General features: G+C 33.3%; 1 protein-coding gene across 7 annotated transcripts in view; it reads left to right on the top strand.

The window, feature by feature from the left end:
* Positions 1-20,316, top strand: part of LOC136032192 (lysosomal alpha-mannosidase-like) — a 459,508-nt gene that overhangs the window by 44,131 nt on the left and 395,061 nt on the right. For 4 of the 7 annotated variants that reach the window (XM_065712394.1, XM_065712397.1, XM_065712399.1 and 1 more), the window contains exons 2-3: positions 4,214-4,352; positions 15,312-15,414. In XM_065712394.1, coding sequence (XP_065568466.1) covers positions 4,236-4,352; positions 15,312-15,414 — 220 coding nt within the window. In that variant the 5' untranslated portion in view covers positions 4,214-4,235. Of the gene's footprint in view, positions 1-3,610; positions 3,728-3,835; positions 3,872-4,213; positions 4,353-15,311; positions 15,415-20,316 lie in introns of those variants that run through there. The other 3 variants (XM_065712395.1, XM_065712396.1, XM_065712398.1) reach the window with 3 other exon arrangements.

The raw sequence follows: 20,316 nt of genomic DNA on the forward strand, positions 1-20,316 counted from the left end.
TAGTAGGTGGTATATTGGGCTCTTTGGAGGCTGGGAAATGGATGATCATAGGATCCCTCTAAAGAAGTATTGATATTAGCACTCATTTCCATGAATATGATGATACAAGCGGATACACTATGCATATGATATAGATGCTGTCAAGTAAAGATCAATATTACATCACAAATTCTATTAATCCAATTTGGAATCAAATGAAACAGTTTGGTTTATCTTGTTAATCTTGCCCAGACAGGCTTGTGTAAATGAGATGCCGACTGAATTATGCTAATAATCCAATGCAGTAGGTAATGTAAGTAGGTTAATGCTCTAGTTTAGCATAGGCAATCGTTAGAAACCAAATAAGGGTGTAGAGTATGTGTCTATTGATGCTATACTACTACTAAGGTGATCAGATCAACGAACTAAACATGAGTTTTTTAAAATAGAGTATCAAATATAGGTTTTGCATCATATTTTTTGTTGCTATTTTTTTAAGTGTGACTCAGAAATGAAAATGGAGCCCATCTGCTTTTGTGATTTGTCAGTTTTTCGAATAATCATTATTACAAAAGCTTGCCCATGAGATATGTGTAACTTTGTTGACAAAGAGTACGAGGGGTATATTATCACCATATTCACCAATATCTTTGAGAAGTTGCAGGGAAAAAATTCATTTATTTTCTTGAATCAGAAAGCAAATAAATGAAATACTTTTTTTCCATTCGGAAATTGTTGTTTTTAGCTTTCGCTTCATTCAAAGTCCTATTTTTGTTGTCATATCCAATTTTATAACGGTGTTGTCAAGACGAATTTAAAAAAGCTTATATATAAGCATTAGCTTTAGAATGAGTTTTTAAACAGGTCTCTACGATACGTAGTGCCCCAGTAGTGCTGAAGAAATGAAAATGTAGACACGTTAACAATAGATTTCAGCGTTTCAAGCTCTTTTCCTTAATTTCCCAAAAATTGTTTTCTTCATTAATCTTTACGGTTAAGATAAACATAAATAACAGTTGTTACTCCTGGAACTTTTTTTTGTATCAGTAACATTTTTTGTCAAAAAAAGTATTTTGAGTTATCACATGCTAAGGAGGTTTGAAGGGGAAGTACTCAAGAGGGGAGGTGGGGGGTTACACCTTCGCTCCAGGCTTTTAGACCATTAATATTAGAATGCCTTTCATACTTTCCGTTCCAGAAATAGCACCGAGAAGTGCTAACTTTAATGTCATAAGGTACTTTACGATGAGGCTAATGAACGTGAATTTATAAAAAGCAGGTAGATACGATCAATAGCTTTAAAATGAGCTATTTAACATCTGTATAAGGGTTCAGGTTTTCTTATAAAATTCCCAAATGTTTGTTTTTGGAAATTTTTTTATCAAAATAACAGTTATCATTCATGGATCAGATCCAAGTGGTCATTTTTCTCACCAAATACTTTTTATTCAAAATTTATCTTTAATTTTTGGTTACTATGATCCATGGTTTGGTTCTTACTAAGTTTGTAGAGGGGCTGTGAGGGGGAGCATGATAAAAGCGGGACTGTAAACCTCTAGGCGATGTTTTTGACCACGCAGATTTTGTGGCACCGTTTTTAGGCTTCCCAGTCTTTCTAATCTCTAAATGAAATTTAAATGGTATCTAATCACCATTTTTGGTGCCATATGACTTTATGATGGTGTTATAAAGACTAATTTACAATAAGTATTTAGATGCAATCAAAAGCTTTGAATGAGCATTAGAAAGAGTTTAAAACTCTTTCTGCGGTGTTGCAATAGGCTGCAACTTCTGCTAATGGTTTATGAAATTTACTAAGGAAGTGAAAGGAGAGGCATACAAAAGAGAATTTTTTCACTCCAGAACTCCAGCCTTTCCAGTCCAGGAACGACAACAGGAAGTTCAATTTTTTGATGTCATTAAATAAAATAAAAAAAACAAGTTTTTTCAACTGCAAGTAAGGAGCGACATTAAAACGAACATAAATTATTCCGTATATAAAAGGGGTTGACCCCTCCTCAACGCCTGGCTCTTTACGCTAAAGTTTGACTCTTTCTCTCAACTCTACTTCTTAAAACAATTATAAACTTTAGCGTAAAGAGCGAGTTGTTGAGGAGGGGTCAACCCCTTTTATATACGGAATAATTTCTGTTCGTTTTAAGTTTTAATGTCGCTCCTTACTTGCAGCTTAAAAAACTTGTTTTTTTATTTAATTTCTGAACGTTTTTTAATTAATGCATGTTTTGATTTTGGCTCACCGCACGTGCATAATCAAAACAAAATTTACGTTTTTTTTTGCTAAATGGCTTTCTCATAGTTTGGATCGGACGATTTTGATAAAAAAAAGGGGGTGAGCGAGGGGAACTAGGTGCCCTCCAATTTTTTTGGTTACTTAAAAAGGGCATTAGAACTTTTAATTTCCGTCAGAATGAGCCCTATCGCGACATTCTAGGACAACTGGGTCGATACAATCACCCCTGGGAAAAAAAAACAAAAAAAAAATAAATAAACACTCATCCATGATTTATCTTCTGGCAAAAAATACAAAATCCAACATTTTTTTATATGTATTCAAGCTTGAAACTTCTACAGTAGGGTTGTCTGATACGCTGAATCTAATGGTGTGATTTTTGTTAATATTCTTTTCTAGGGGAATATTCTAGGGGAGGGATGTTTTCCCCTATTTTCTAAAATAAGACAAATTTTATCAGACTCGTAGCTTTTGATGGGTAAGACTAAACTTAATGAAATTTATATATTTAAAATCAGCATTAAAATGAAATTCTTTTGATGTAACTATAAGTATCAAGACTCCGTTTTTTAGTTTCGGTTACTATTGAGCCGGGTCGCTCTTTACTAGAGTTCGTTACCACGAACTGTTTGATTCGTTACCAACTGTTTGATATGGTACTTTTAGGACGGCGTTATCAAGACGAGTTTATAAAATGATTTAAGCATTAAAAGTTAGCTTTTAAATTAGCACAGCCCTCTATTATTTTCGAGTTCCCACTAGTGACGAAGAAAAAAAATGACAAAAGGGGACATATCGGTGCTTAACATTCAACAAAGTGATTGTCCTTGTTGTTCATGGTGGAGGACTGGAATTGCCCTAGTTAGGGTTTTTAATCTTGATGATCACATTGGTGCAGTTTTTCTTTCGATCCAACGCCATTTATTAAGGGTTTCAGTTAGCCTTTTTCAACATTTGTATTAAATTTTTTTCGTAATAAATCTTTAATAGAAAATTAATTGGAATAATAGTTACCATTCCTGAATCAGCTTCAAGTGACATTTTTTTTCAAGACGTATTATCAATTTTTCCTTTACTATGGGCCGTGGTTCGCTCTTTAGTGGGTTGCAGCTATTGCTGCAACTATCATAAGCTCATGAAATCTGTTGAGGCTCAGTATTTGTTTTTTTTTTTCCTTTTTTCCAATTCAAATCGCAATATGTGCCATTCTCCATATAATTATAGAAACTTCATACGACCATTGCTTTTGCCGGCCACAAAATTTGTTGGCCAATCTTTATGAATATGTTAATTCCCCTTGTAATGGATTCGATTAGTTCCACAGACAAACTCGCAATAATTTACGGTGAGGACAAAAATTAACTTTTTGGCCAAAGGTTCAGTTTGTTGTTTTAATTAAACTTTTCATGTTCAGTGCAAAATTCCACTCAGAAGGTTGTGCAACAGGTTTCACACAATGGTTGCGTAATGAATATTTTTTTGTGTGTGTCTATTGTAGTAAGTTTTTTTTTTGCTGGTGTGCATAGTTTTGCTTTGTCATTTTTCAAGCATTTTAGAACACTTTTCCGGATCATCAAGAAACGTTTTATACAGGAAAGCTTCTCTTGGAGTCCTACCTTAATGAAACACATAGTCATTACAGTAAATAAACAGAATTTTTTATTTTAAGTTTTTTGCCCTTCAATAAGGTCTTAAAATAAGTTAATTTTTTTGTTTGAAAACAACTATCTACAAATATCTACTACAATCATCAAATTCCTTTTTTAAGCAATTTGTAGTTCCGAAATTTTGCGCAAAAAAACACATTTAAAATTTATAGCGCAAAAATCGCGAAATTGAAAATTAAACTGGCATATACGATTTCACCCCCCAAAAAGCCTGATTAAAATCGCTTAGTTTAGTTTTTATCCAAAAAGTATCTTTATTAGTGTTGTTACGGCCGTGTACAAATAATTTTGTAATGAACTGAATTTTGTTTCATAGATTGGAGAAGGATAAGTATCCAATGAATCCGGGCTACTTTGTCCTCCAAGCTGTTATATTGATTTCTCAGCTAGCAACTGGGGATAGAAAGGTACCAACAGTCCAGGGAAAGAGAACAAAGTCAATTTGTGGATATGATGTAAGCATAAATCCCTCATTTATGGATCTTTGTTACCATTTGAGGATTACTAACAGACGCAGCTTGATTTTATCATTTGATTCATGGGTGCTGGGTGGCCCAGAATTGACACGTACACCTAAATTTGTTTAGGGTGCCCAGTAATAACTTTTTTGGCGTGGGGGAATAATTAAAAAGTTTACCGGATAATTTAAACATGAAGGCCTGGAAATTTCATGAAATTTTGAATTTCGGGACAGAGCCTTTCCCCCCTGCATGCATTTCTGGCCCAAAAGTTATATTTTCAATAGGGAATAGAAGAAAAATTCTGCAAAACATTAGAAACTGAAAAATAAATTTAAAAGCAAAAATAAAAAATTAAAATTATTAATACCCATTAATTGATATTTTGTCATGGATGTTTTTGATGTTATACTAGTTACTTCAAGCAAGAAAATGAAAATATAATAAAGAAAGAAACAAAGATGTTAAAATTGTCTTTATTAAGAATAAAAGAAATGAGAAAAGGCAATATTGTGAATAGTTAATATACATATATATATATATATATATATATATATATATATATATATATATATATATATATATATATATATATATGTGTGTGTGTGTGTGTGTGTGTTTGTGTATATATATATATCTAATATATATATATATATATATATATATATATATATATATATATATATATAAAAACATATATGTAATGATTCAGAAACTGGTTACTTGAAATTGATTGCAAATACATTTTATTCATTTTTTCAGTATGCTTCGTAGTATATCCAATAAGAAATAAGGGCTAACTTTATGCTAACAAATAGTGTTAAAACCTCAGAGTGCAATTATTTAATAGTATTTTCTCATTGTAATTATCAATGAAGGTTACCCTTAAAATAAAGCGTCGGAGAAATAAGGTAAAAACTTTTTTTTCGGAAACTTCTTGAAAAAAACACACGGAAAAGTACCTTGCGTACATGGAAATTAATTGCTTGTCGTAGAAACATATATGTTTGTATAGTACTATTTTAACCCTGGGGAGAGCTTACTTTAATATCATTGGCTATAAATCAGTTTTGTCATTGTGCCATCATCGCAAAATAGTAAAATAAAACTTATTCAAAAGAGAAATAAGAGATTATTGATAGCCTGCGTGACCAGGTTTTGAGAAAAATCGATTTGTAAAAAAAAAGATGAAAAACTAATCTTAATTTAAAAAATAAATTTTTGAAAATGAGGCTTTAAAGCAAACAGGCATACTTATTTGTGTGCACATCTAATATTTATCCTGCATGACCAGGTTCTTCGAAAAATCGATTTGTAAAAAAAACGTGGAAACAAGTCTTAATTTAAAAAAAAAATGAAAATGAGGCTTTAAAGAAAACAAGCATACTTATTTGTGTGCAGATCTAGTATTTATCCTGTATGACCAGGTTATGCGAAAAATCGATTTATAAAAAAAAAACGTGAAAACGAGTCTTAATTAAAAAAAAAATAGAAAATGAGGCTTTGAAGAAAACAAGCATACTTATTGTTGTGCAGATCTATTTTCTATTCTGTATGACCAGGTTATGCGAAAAATCGATTTATAAAAAAAACGTGAAAACGAGTCTTAATTAAAAAAAAAAAAGAAAATGAGGCTTTGAAGAAAACAAGCATACTTATTGGTGTGCAGATCTAATATCTATCCTGTATGACCAGGTTATGCGAAAAATCGATTTGTAAAAAAAAGAAAAAAGACGAGTCTTAATTAAAAAAAAAATGAAAATGAGGCTTTAAAGAAAACAAGCATACTTATTGGTGTGCAGATCTAATATTTATCCTGCATGACCAGGTTTTTCGAAAAATCGATTTGTAAAAAAATCGTGAAAAATGAGTCTTAATTAAAACAAAAAAATTTGAAAATGATGTTTTAAAGAAAACAAGCATACTTGTTTGTGTGCCGATCTAATATTTACCCTGCATGACCGGGTTTTGCGAAAAATCGATTTGTAAAAAAAAACTTGAACGAGTCTTAATTAAAAAAAAAAATATTTTTGAAAATGAGGCTTTAAAGAAAACAAGCATACTTATTTGTGTGTAGATCTAATATATAGTGGAGAGTTTGGTGTCATTTAATCAGTGTGTGAAAGGATAAAAGATTGTTCTTAGTTTAAGGATTTTGATGGCTCAGTAAGTGATTCTTTCCAGATTTTTTAACTTTAATGCAACTAAGTTACAATATTTAAAAGATATTAAAAGAATATGTAAAAAAGAAAAAAAATGGAGCCTCTTACTTATTCATTTTTTGTACCATATTGCATCATACTATCACTAGAAATTCCCTGATAATTGATATTTGTGGTTTCGTCCTTTTCCACATCGGAAATCCGTGTAAACCACGTTTTACAACATGCTCTTTCTATCGTAAAATATTGGAGAACCTGGACTAATTTCCAAGATGATCTAAAAATATCCAAGAGCATTAATGCAACTAAATTGACAGATTCGAAGGACATAAAATTTTTATCAGAAATTGGATATCTTTTTTACTCATTTTTTTTTGTACCAGGTTGCACGTAAAAAAGAAACAAAAATCGAGCCTCTTTATTATTCATTTTTTGTACCATATTGCATCATAATACTAGTAGAAATTTCCTTGTGATAAGTCTAAAGTCCGTATGAATCACGCTATAGAACATGTTCGTTGTATCGTAAGATATTGCGGAACCCTGACTAATCTCTAAGATAAAATGCAAATTTCTACATTTTCGTTTTTTATCACTATTGGGAAAAGATGATTAACAAAATGATAGTTTGGTTTTAAAGTAATTAGCCTACTGTGATTCATGTTTTGATAAAAAAAATCTATCATACCGAATGAAGAATGTTCTAGTAAGAACCGGTCTAAAACGTTACATTATCAGTGAAAATCAAATTAATAGTCTCTAATATTATATTATAATCTTAAGCTTGTTGTACATTAAGGGGCAAATTAATACTTGATTAATCAAGGTGCGTGAAAATCATAATATTCATCCGTCTAAAATGTTCCTTGTTCGATACCATTCAACAGCATCAATTGGAGTGGGGAAAAAAGAAAAAAGTATTTCTTAAAAAGTTGTTCTCAAAAATGTGAATGAGTTGCTTCGTTAGAGAGGATTCTAGTATAATTTTATCAAGATTTATTTTGTGACCATTTTACAATGCCACCTCAAAAACATGCGTTTCAAATTTGTTGTCAGTATGGCGAAAGATCAATGGACGATGACATTTCGAATTGCTGTTAATTTTTATCAGGAAATTTATCGAAGAGTTATGTGTTGGATCATAAAAAGACAAGTATAATAAAAAAGCCATATGGACAAACTGCTTTAATACTACAGTTAACTTGAGATGTTACAGCTTGGATATGATTTTTGAGTTATTGGAATTTGTTTTATACAATACTTATATAAGATTTGGGGGTGATTTGTACAAGCAAATTATGGGAATTCCCATGGGGGGGAATGCCAGCCCATTTATAGCTGACTTGTTTTTAAGTCAACTAGAATATAAATATATGATTGATAAGAATAATCCAATTAATTTAAAACATGCTTTGTCAAATAATAAAAGATATTTAGATGATATTTTGGTCTTAAATTGTAAGGATTTCATTGATATTTCTAAAAATATATATCCATCAGAGCTTATTCTTGAGCCTAGTCATGGCGCTGGTCATGAATTTCATTTCTTAGATTTAAATATTAATATTTGTGATAATAATAAATTAAGTTTTAAAATGTATAATAAAACGGATGATTTTGATTTTGAAGTGATTAGTTTCCCATTCCCTGAAAGTAATATACACTCAAATATCACATATTCAGCGTTTCTCTCACAGTTACTTCGTTATGCAAGGATTTGTAGTAATTATATTGATTTTAAAAATAGATGTAAAATCTTAAGCCAAAAATTGATATCAAGAGGTTTTTCTGCAAATAAATTAACTTGGCAATTTAAAAAATTTAGTTTTCATTATAACGAACTTTTAAATAAATATCAAAAGAATTATCTAGAAATACTTAAAGAAATTTTAAACTAATTTCGGAGGTTCGAGAAATGTTGTCACAGCGCCATTTATTTTGAATTGTGTATCTAATTGAGCGGATTTTTTAAAAAATTAGCCACATGGTAAAGATGAATTCTATAATTGTTTAGTTCATTCAGGTTTTTTGCAATGTGTTAATATTTGTGATTTGGTAAAATTTATAATATTTAGTTTACCTATTGTTGCTAAAGGGAGGGATATATTAACAAGATAAGCTTGTTTTGGTTTTACTTGGTTGTTTTACATTTGCTGTTTTTTTTTTCATAGGCATGTATTTTGGGGGTGATACCTGACGCGGGGATGCCATGGATATTCTGTGGTAGCCACAACACTGTGCTGGGTAGAGAATTTAGAGTGGCGAAACCCTATATAGGCCAGTGTATTCTCCTGATGAGCCCTTATGTTGGGTGTTGCCTCTGAATTATTTGTCTATATTATTTTTTCTATTGTTCGGTAAATGACGACTTATACTTATTGACGACATGACTGCCTGTCCATGGATTATTCTTTATGGTTGATTGTGTGTGGCTATGCTGTTTGACCTATGTGATTGTATGGATGAGTAGGGTTAAGGCCTCATTCAAGTGCTGGTCTATATTAATCACTAATTTAGGAAAACAGTCTTCCTTTGCTCCTTCTCTTTTTTTCTTTTTTTTTTTTTCTTTTTTTTTGTGCTGTAGCATTGGTGATTTCTCTTTTCATGATACCATTATTCCCAAAACGGAAGGGCACTTCCTCGAGGACAATTGAGAAAGGATCTTCACTCAATCAAATAAATAGAAATGAAGTTTTTCTTTGCGAAGTAGAGAGCAATGTGCAAACTTGAAACACTCAGAACTGGCTCAGGGTAAAGAGCAGATCTCTAAAGTCTCTTTGCATTTTCAAGTTCTATATTGCGCACTTTACTGAAAACAGGACACATTGTGTTGGAATCTAAAAATTAATATGTTTTTTTTTTCAAAAAGGAAAGTTGCTTGGTAGTTCACCAATTCTAAAAGACATGTAAAATAAACAAAAGTAGACATTGCTCTTCTAAATATCTTAGTTGCTTTTTGACAGTGTACCCCCTCCCCTTCCCTCTGATAATCCCCAATACAGCCCTAGCATCTATAACAAGAGCTAAGAGCTCATATGGCACTTGTGACGAGATCGGAAGAGCCAAGAGCCAAGGGCTCATATGGTATGAGCTACAGCAAAATTCTGAGAATCAATAGATTGCTTTAGAAGGAAAATCAGAGGCTTAATGACGGTCGGGATTTAAAATAAGAGCTTTGAGTCACGAGATCCTTCTAAATATCAAAATTCATTAAGATCTGATCACCCACTCGCAAGTTAAAAGTACCTCATTTTTTCTAATTTTTCCTCTCCCTTCAGCCCCCCAGATGTTCGAATCGGGGAAAACGACTTTATCAAGTCAATTTTTACAGCTCCCTGATACGCCTACCAATTTTCATCGTCCTAGCACTTCCAGAAGCACCAAACTCGCCAAAGCACTGAACCCCACCATCTAACTCCCGCAAAGAGAGCGGATCTAGTCCGGTTACGTCAGTCACGTATCTACTACATTTATAAGCATTTTCCAAGATTTCTGGTTTCCCCCTCCAGCTCCCCCCAATGTCAACAGATCTGGTAGAGATTTGAAATAAGAGCTCAGAGACATGAGTCCCTTCTAAATATCAAATTTCATTAAGATCCGGTCACCCTTTCTAAAGTTAAAAATACTTCAATTTTTCTAACTTTTCCAGATTAACAACTCCCAGCTCCCCCAATGAGAACAGATCCGTACCAATTATGTCAATCTCGTATCTATAACTTGTGCTTATTCTTCCCATTAAGTTTCATCCCGATATCTCCACTCTAAGCGTTTTCCAAGATTTCCGGTTTCCAAGATTTCTTTTTCCCCCCTCCAACCCTCTATGTCCCCGGAATCCGGTTCGAATTGAAAATGGAGCATCTGAGACATAAGATTCTTCTATATATCAAGTTTCATTGAAATCCTATCTCCCATTCGTAAGATACCTCGTTTCCACGTTTTCCAAGAATTCCGGCCTCCCCTCCAATTCCCCTCAATGTCACCGGATCTGGTCGGGATTTAAAATGAGAGTTTTAAAGCACAAGATCCTTCTAGATATCAAATTGCATTAAGATCTGATCACCCGTTCGTAAGTTAGAAATACCTCTTTTTTAAAATTTTTCCGAATTACCCCCCCCCCCCATCAATTCCCCCCAATGTCACCGAATCCAGTCGGAATTGAAAATAAGTGCTCTGTCACACGATATCTTTCCAAATTTCAAATTTCATTAACATCCGATCACTCCTTCGTAAGTTAGAAATACCTCATTTTTCTAATTTTTTCAGAATTACCCCCCCCCCCAACTTCCCCAAAACGAGCAGATCCGTCCCGGTTATGTCAATCACGTATCTAGGACTTGTGCTTATTCTTCCCACCAAGTTGTATCCCGATCCCTCCACTCTAAGCGTTTCCCAAGATTTTAGGCTCCCTCCTCAATTCCTCCCAATGTCACCGGATGCAGTCAGAATTTAAAATAAGAGTTCTGAGAAACGATATCCTTCCAAACTTCAAATTTCATTAAGATCCGATCACTCCTTCGTAAGTTAAAAATACCTCATTTTTTCTAATTTCTTTTTAATTAACTGGCCCCCTCACTCCCCCTCAGATGGTCAAATCAGGAAAACGACTATTTCTAATTTAATCTGGTCCGGTCCCTGATACGCCTCCCATGTTTCGTCGTCCTAGCTTGCCTGGAAGTGCCTGAAGTACAAAACCGGGACAGACAGACAAACAGACCGACAGAATTTGCGATCGCTATATGTCACTTGATTAAAACCAATTGCCATAAAAACTGAAGGAAAATGCTGAAACAATGGGTACTTGTTAAATATCCTGACCAGACTCAAGAAGTGGAGTTAGGTTAATCATGATGAAATATACTAAAACGTGATGAAAATATAATACTTTAGTAACAAAATGATGGAAACTACAACAGAGAATTATGAAGAGCAGGCTGCCCAGAACGCTTTATATTAAATAACTAACCAAAATACCAACTCTATATATTATATACTTAATTAAAATATGACTTATTAAATTAGTAGTTTATCTCACTGATCATAAGCTAAATATCTCCGAATGCAAGTAGAGAAACCGGTTTGAACAGATCAAACTTCTTGAGTCTGGTCGGGATATTTAACAAGTATCAAACGATGAAATTCCTATTTTATAATATGCAGTTTGTTCATATTAATCGGAGTATCATGTTTCCTTCCATCGTTACCCATATTTAAAAAAAAATATTTATTATTTTCAAATAATAATATTTTTCATCAAATACAGTATTGCAATGATCATTCATGCAAAACTGGATTTCATCAAACCAGGAACGCAGAAAACCCGCTTTAACAAAGAAGATATCGTATCAAGAGATTCAAATATGTATGGGGCCATCAAATGGGAGGGGGTGGGTACATTATCGGAAAAGCCGTGATATTTTGAAAGAGCATGAAATAAAGAATATAATTACACTATATTTTATTTATTTAAAAAGTTTCTTTTAGAAGTGGTCAATCGCTAAGTAATACCACCATCGATGCTCTAATTCTTCGATTGATCCAGAAAAGAGGGGGCTCTCCTCAAGTAAAGGCACCATTTTTGTTTTTCTTCAGGTCATTCTATTTCTGCAGAGGCGTTTTTAGGGGAAGGGGCACTTGCCCCGGGCGTAGAAATTTTAGGAGCGCATAATTTCAAATAAATAATCTAATGGTTATAATCGTTTTATAATTTTTGGAATTTTATTTTTATTAAAATAAAGTAGAAGGCGCAATTGGCAGCAAGTCTAAATAAATTGAATCCGACATTTTCATTCTTCCCATAACTCCATCACTATATTCAATAGTTAGGATTAATTGTGCGATAATGAAGGGGTTTTTGCAAACGTTGGATAAGCGTTTTTGATATTCGATAAAATTATGTATAATGATACATAATTTTACATCAGCTATTATGTAAAAGGGCCATGTTGGTCATTACTTGTTGAGGGGGAAGGGTGCCTAATGCCTCAAAAGCTCATTTTGTACCAAAATTGTCTAGCTTTCCGTGAGCATTCGGGTAAATATTTGACAAAAATGAATGACAGAAGATTAGCTAGGATAGATTCGAAACTGAGTTCAATTTGCGAATGCAAGAACATAGTTGAAAAAGTGTTACCCCTTTTCCGTAAATGGAGTAAATTTTCGTTAGGCTCGTAACTTTTGTTTGGTAAATTTAAACGTAGCAGATGTGTATCTTTGGAACTACAAAAAGAATTGATTATTTTATTCTATGTGTTGCTATCGAAGCTTTTTTAGGTTGTGGTTACTGTAAGCACGAGTTGATCCTTACTAACAGTTTGTTGCCATATAACCATTTATCAAATGACAATATACATAACACCCAGTATTTCCTTTCAAACACTGATAAAAGAAATTTCCTGATACCAGTTGCCACCCTTTTGAGAAATTCCCTGACGACGCTTAAGATGCTTTTCCACATCTCTACTTTTTATGTGCTGGTAAGCATATGAATGTAATCTTTTATGTTACAAAGAAAAAAATCGCAATAAGGAGGGAGCGTCGACCTCACAACACCTCTATTCGTGCTTAACCGAGATGAAGGATTATTATAGGTTTATCTATTCCCACTCTCGCTCTCCTAGACCCTTTTCTATTACAATTCCGCAATATTTGTTGCACTCTAAAATACTTTCAGTAAAGCAATCTTCATACTTAATTATAGAGAAAAGGAGGTTAAAATCGAAAGTAGTCCTCCTTGTATACTGGATAATTCTGTTTTTTGTTGTTTTTTTTCTTGCTAAGAGCTCATTTTGTTTTGACTTCTGTAACACTGCAAAAACATATGATATACGTTCTTTCGCTTTTTGAGCACAATGAAATGTCACAGAATTTTTAAATTGACTCTGTAAAAAAAAAGAAAGAACTTTTTTCAAGAAGGCGAAAGAAGTGTTTTACTATTGCAATTGTCCGTTGCTAATATGAATATTGCTTGTATGATAGTGTTGATTCTAAATATTGTTAAAAAAATTAAGCTTGTCTGATATAGATTCGTTTTTTTTCTTTCTTCTGATATTTAGAGGCTGATAAACTGCAAGTTTTAGGTATTAAGGAAAAAAACAATCGTTAGCTCGTCATTAGCTATGAAATATTAGAACTCCTGTTATCAACTTGAATTGTGTTTCAAGCCACCGGGTTTGAAGTGTGTTTTCAGCGGATTTGACAAAAGTCGTTTACAGATTCTCCGTGTTTGACCCAGCATAACTTTAAAGCGTTTTCATCATACGAGTCCGAAGCGCGCTGAACACGAGTTCTTCAAAATTGTAACGCGCCAGAATAGCATGGTTGAACAAGAGTTCTGAGAAGACCCAAACCTGTGTTGAACACGGCGTTCAAAACGATATCTTCACAGACCAAGTTGAACTGGCTTGAAAACGGAGCTCTGGTTCCACGCTCGAGGTACGACGCGACTGAGACTACGACCGGATTTTACGATGACTTTGTTCCTCAGCCTCAGTTATAGTATACGTGACTCTCTAGGATTCCCTTATCGATAGAGAGAATGTATTGGAGGTCAACTGAAGTTTCTAGGACAAAGTCTCTCTAATATTTATAGCTCCTATGTTCCTTGCGTTTCTAGCAAGATTATTCTGAGAAACAGAAAAAAACAAAAGTCATATAGGACAAAAGCTTTCAGCTGTTGAATTTTAGAGTAAATTATAATAGGAAACCTACGAAAATAAGCTTTGCGAGCCAAAGAGTCATTTACAGGTAAGTGTTCATTAAATTGAAAAATTGTTCTTCAGAAATTTGACTGCGGTATGAACAAAATTTATCAAATTTTTTAATAGGTAGTAGTAGACACGTGTGCAGGAATTTTTAATTGAGGGGCAATAATGCATTTTTTGAAAGTATGGACAAGAATCGCCCTGAAACTAAAGAAAATGTGGGATTGGGGGGGGGGTCCCTGAGATCCTCTCCCCCTGCAAACATGCCTGGGTATATTGTTTTCTGGGACGCACAGGAGGCAACATTAAAATTTTAAATATTGCAATTGATACATTTTGCAATTTTTACAAAAGAAGAGGATTTGTCTGACCCTTGCTAGATTTTCTCAAAATATATTAGAATTGAAGGGTTAACAGGAAAGGATTTCAACCACAAAGATTATCGATTCTTTCTCTTTGAATACTTAGGGTAAAGTTTGAGTAAAGTTTATCATGAATGAGCAAGTTCTGATTGAGCTTGATGATTCAGGCTCCCCCCCCTCCCGAAGAGAAAAAAATCCTTGATTTCTGGATTTGGAAAATGGCGACAATTCATGAAAGTTTTTTTGGATAGGGAGTTAAAGTGTTTGTTTTTCCAATTGTTTTTTTTTTATGAAGATACAAAAAATAAGATCTCTTTAGGGCGGGGGGGGGAGTTTGCTTTTTCGTTTATTGAAGAAAAATACCAAAAAAGGGACTCTAAAAAATGTAAATGGCAATTGCACCCCATTCTCTCCCCTTAATTTGTGCCTCTGTTTTGAAAGCATATTTTGCCTTTAATAAATACGCCGGTCCATAAAGCAGGCTTAACAAAGAATAGGTTATTTTAAAATGGAGAATGTTAATCTTTTGCATGGAAACTACATCGTTATCTTTTCTTTTTTTTAATATTTATATTTTAAATTTACTTTTAAAAGAGTTGTACGTAAAGAAGAAAAATAATATTATAAGATATGTATAGGAATGTAGTAATTAGCCATTTTTCTCCATTTTTAATTTTATTTTTTACACAGTTTTAAGAGCCGAACTTTTCTCAACGCCTTTTTTTCGTTTAGAAATGTCCTGTCGAAAAGCCTGGCGTTATCAATGTTCATATCGTTCCGCATTCCCACGATGACGTTGGGTGGCTCAAGACTGTAGATCAGTACTACTATGGCAGTAAGTAATATCTTATTATTTCTTGCAACCAAACAAATACTTCAAAAATATAATAAAGATTAATGCCAGTAATTTAACATTTTGATCATAGTTTAATGTTGAAACCAATAGATTAAATTAATCTTTATTAATAGCTTATAAAATTAGTAGATCTTAACGCATAAAAAGATGTCCTAATGCCATTTCTTAATGAAAAATTGTAATAGAGTTTCGATTACCTAGAAAAATGAGGAATTTCTTTTTTGATTTTCTTTTTTATTCGAATCACACTTCATTGAATTTATGTCTTGTTCAACCCTTCCTCTCTTGGGAGGCTTTTACAAGAATGGGAAATTTCTAAGTGGGTAGTTCAAGATTACAGAGCCTTACCACTATAATAATAATAACAATTTATTTTTAACCACTAAAAATACAAGACAGGTGGAGCAAATAAAAGATAATGAAAGAAAAATAAATACTTTTCGTAATACTTTTTTTTCCCTGGCCACTACGTATGGAAGGGGTAATCGTAGAAAACTTGAATATTTATATTATCTTCCAGCAGAGTCGTATCCAGGTTTTTTTCGTCGGGGCGGGAGGGGGGGGTTTAAAAAATTGGGGGGACAAGAAAGAACTTTAGAAAACACATCAAAATTCGTTTATATTCATTTTTGTTACGTTTTTATGTAACAAAACATGCAGTTTCTCAACATATAGTTCATCCAAAACCAACGCTTATTTTTTTGTTATTATAACCAAAATGTAAATTAACGATTAAATGTTTGTTCTAGTGTTATTCTCTATCAAGCAAGTCGTTATAAATACATGTAAGTAAAGAGCGACTCGGATCAATAGTAACTGAAACTATAAACGGAATTTTTGTAAATTACCCATATCAAAAGAAAACACCTTTTGTGTTGATTTCACAAATATAAAACTTATTAGGTTTAAAACTACCATCAAAAGTTATGTGCATGGCTCTATAAAAAAAAAGACGGAAGTGCTCCCAAAATAGGGGACGTGGCCTAGATGAAAGTTTTGCCAGCAAACTCAGGGTGTTCGATAACCTATACCAGATGTTAGAACTTTACATGTAAAAAAGAAAATATTTTCCGAAAAGCTTAGCGCAGACGCATGTTTATTTGTTCGTGTTGTATATCCAAGGTATGATCGTATCCAACGAGCGATTGTAGAATGTTGGAAGAGGGCTCATGAAAGTGGAAATTTAAAGATATGCGTATGCAATCCATATATAATGGAAGGCTATTCTATAGAATGTATATGCAGTTTTCCAATTCGGTATATAATCGCATATAAAAGGCTGTTTTGTAAAAAGTTTTATATGTTTGTTTAATCCTGAGCATAATATTAAAATAAAAATGAATGATTAAAGAACATAATAAGTCGTATCGTGTCATATTTTTTTGTGATTTTCGTTTATTTGTTCATTTGTTATATCAGTACGTCTGTCTCGTTTCGTCGCTGCTTAGGAAAGTTTTGTAATTGAGTTTACGTTTCAGTTAGATTGATAAAAACCTTAATAATAAAAATTAAAAAAAAATAACCGAGGGGATTGCGACTTCCAACGTCTACTGTTTGCGCCAAAGGCTGGCTTTTGTTTCTCAGTGCTTCATGTCATTTACGTGCATTTATCTGAACAATAAATTTTTCAGTTCCAATGATTTGAAAGGCAATTGGTAAATAAAATATGCACTTTTACCAACTGGCTATTTTTTTGTATTTTAAAATGCTTTCAGGAAAGTAATGGTATAACTTTAGCTTAAAGATGTGGTGCCTGCTCTTACATATAGGATAATTTTCATTCTTTTCTAATTTCAACGCTGCTTTTATTTTCAGGTGAAAATCTATCTCCTTTTTAATTCTTCTTTAATCCAAATTGTAAATCCGATATAACGGTTTTTTTTCTAATTAATGACTCATTCCCTTCTATATTAGCTCATTGTTCCCATTTTTGAAAATGTATAACGTTTTCAGCTATCTTCTGTGCAAAGTCTGAGTGGTCCGCACGTCAACTGGGGTTGGGGGGGTGGTTTAGGGGTAAGAGGTCTGCACCTCAGCTTTGAATCTTGGTTTTGCTTTATTATTTTTTTACTTTGCTATTATTGTTTTAATTGAATATTTTTCCTTTAATCCTCAAATATATGTGATGCATCCTTAAAAGTAGACAAGCTCTTGTTTAAATGTAATTGAATTAAGATGGTAGTTGCCTAAATGAGGAAATGAGTAAATTTGTGACTATTCATCTCTTGCTTAGCTCGTCCAAGCGTAAATTCTACCATAATATCAAACAATATTGACGCAATCTTTGTTTATCAAAGGGTGTATATACTTGTTTTCTATCACATAGACAACTACGTTAGAACATGAGTGGATTCTTATTTTAGAAAAACCTGTTCTGTTCTGTTTTTTTTTGGGGGGGGGGTATATATGAGCTTGAGCTTGATTCTTGAATATATATTTGATATGCTCTTAGAATGGACAAGCTTTTATTCGAAAGTAAAAGAATGAACATAGTAGTTGCATTAATGAAGTAACTGTGGTCCTATTCATCTCTTACTGAGCTTGTTGAAGCATAAATTTCATCATAATAAGACAATTTCTTCGCAATCTTTGTTTGATTTAGAAATTATTTACGTAAATTACAAAGGTTATATATTATATATATATTTGTTTTCCAATACTCAGAATTTGTTCCTTGTGACCTAGTCAGAGATAGAGCCAATTTTTTTTATCTAGCTTTTTCCTAGCGAAAGGAAAAAGTCACGTTTGGATTACTATGTTTACGTTTTCAGTGCCAACTGCGCTAGAACGCCACATGACTCTTATATCCTTAACGTTCGTTCTCAGATCCTTTTGATTCGAGTTATCGTCGATGTAATTAGGAATGAGGCGCGTATGCACCATTTTCTAATGAACCCTAAATGAAGGGAGAAATGATAGTACTTCTGTAGAGGAAAGAAATGCCTCTCTGTACATTCCTGTTAGGAATGATTTATGTTTGGGGGGGGGGAGAGGGAGCTCATGAGCTAGAAAACAACTAAGTTATAAAGTATTTTGAATATTATCTACCAGAACTTATTTATGATACTGAAAGAATAGGCGTAACTTACCTCTGTGAGGGGATGTTGACCTTCATTCGATTATGGTCAAGTAACAGAAAATTTTGAAAGGTACATATAGAAAGGAGAAATGGAAATTTTGAAGGAAGAAGTTTAGGCTATATTTGTGTTGGCAAATATACCCTTGCTCGTCATTGGCGAGGAAGAAAGGCCCGAATTAGTGGAAGAACGTGACTTGAAGCCAGTGTAATCTTGATTTAGAATTTTGCATTAAACTAATCTTGAATTTTGCATTAAATCAAATGCCATCGCGCGAGATAGTTAATTGATTTAGAATTGTTTAAAGCTATTTCTCCAACTTCTCGGTTTCACAGGCTCCACTGGCGCGTGTTGGCACATTCGTCCCTGTAGATGTATGTAGTCTATGCAAAATTAACGTCTTTATATAGTTATTTTAAAGTTTCGGCTGACTGAATTTATTCATTTAAGGCCGTGATTAAGTGAACTGATGGAACTCGAAAATCCCATGTTAAATTGAAAATTTATATTTAAAAAGTACTCAAGTATTGATTGGCGGAAGATGCCGCTTTTAATATCAGTCCATAGCTTCTTGAAGATGCTACAAAATGTTTGAAAGGATTTTGCTCTATTTCCTCTAATTGCTTAGAAATCTTAGAAAATGTCTAGGTCTTTTTCACAAGTGTACTCTATGAAGGATATTGCTTTTGGAACAAAATCGGTACTGTCATGAGCAGAAGACAATAACCTGTAAGATGATTGGAACCATTTTTCGATGTATTTTCCTGTTTTCTAACAGTCCCCTAGAATATTTTCAGCTACCTGAAATTTTTACAAGTCGGTTGCCACAAAGAATCGTTTCAGATCGCCGATAATAGCCCCTAGAGACCAAAATGACAAGCTGATATAATCAGCTGCTTGTTAATAGTGTGAAATTTTCATAAATTATTTCAATGCAATGAAGAAACCTAGAAATGAGAAATAGTCAGGAGCCTTCAGTAAAGTTGTGCACACAAAGCCGAAATCATGGGGAAAATTAAATCAAAGAGAGGTATGCAACTGCGAAAAATTTGGGGATAGGCGAGTGGATAAAGAACCGAAAAGAGGCTAAGGAGGACTGTTGCATGGAAGTTGGAAAGAATGGACTGACATTGTACCAAGTACAATGTCAGCTTGAATTTGCTCAGCTAGATACTTGCTTTTTCATGATTTTTACCCAGAAAGACTTCTACATTGAAAAGATAGACCGCGATCCAGGCTTTTGGACCGAAAAGATTTTTCCCAAGCTGAAAGGATTCTTCATGGATGCTTTGATCCCAGAGTTCCACAGGGGCTTCCAATACGAGAACCGTACTTATAAAATTAATCGTCTAGTACCGGTAACAGGAAAATTCATTTTCCTTACATTCTATCCTTCTTTGTATTTACATACTTAATTGTATTGTCATTTGAAATAAAATACCTTTGTTTATATTGCTTGTCCTCTAACTTTATCAAACAGTTTGTAGTAACAAACTGCAGTAAAGAGTGACCCGGCTCAATAGTAACCGAAACTCTAAAAAATGGAATTTTGATACCAATAGCTACATCAAAAGAATCGCATTTTAATGCTGATTTTAAATATATAAGCTTGTATGCCTATATATATAAGCCTATATATATAAGCATCGAGTTTAGTCTTACCCATCAAAAGTTACGAGCCTGAGAAAATTTGCTTTATTTTAGAAAATAGGGGGAAACAACCCCTAAAAGTTATAGAACCCTACTGTAGAAGTTTCAAGCTCCTATCTGCAAAAATGTAGAATTTTTTATTTTTTGTCAGAAG

This window comes from Artemia franciscana, chromosome 10 (genome assembly GCF_032884065.1).
Source record: "Artemia franciscana chromosome 10, ASM3288406v1, whole genome shotgun sequence".
NCBI classification, from domain to species: domain Eukaryota; kingdom Metazoa; phylum Arthropoda; class Branchiopoda; order Anostraca; family Artemiidae; genus Artemia; species Artemia franciscana.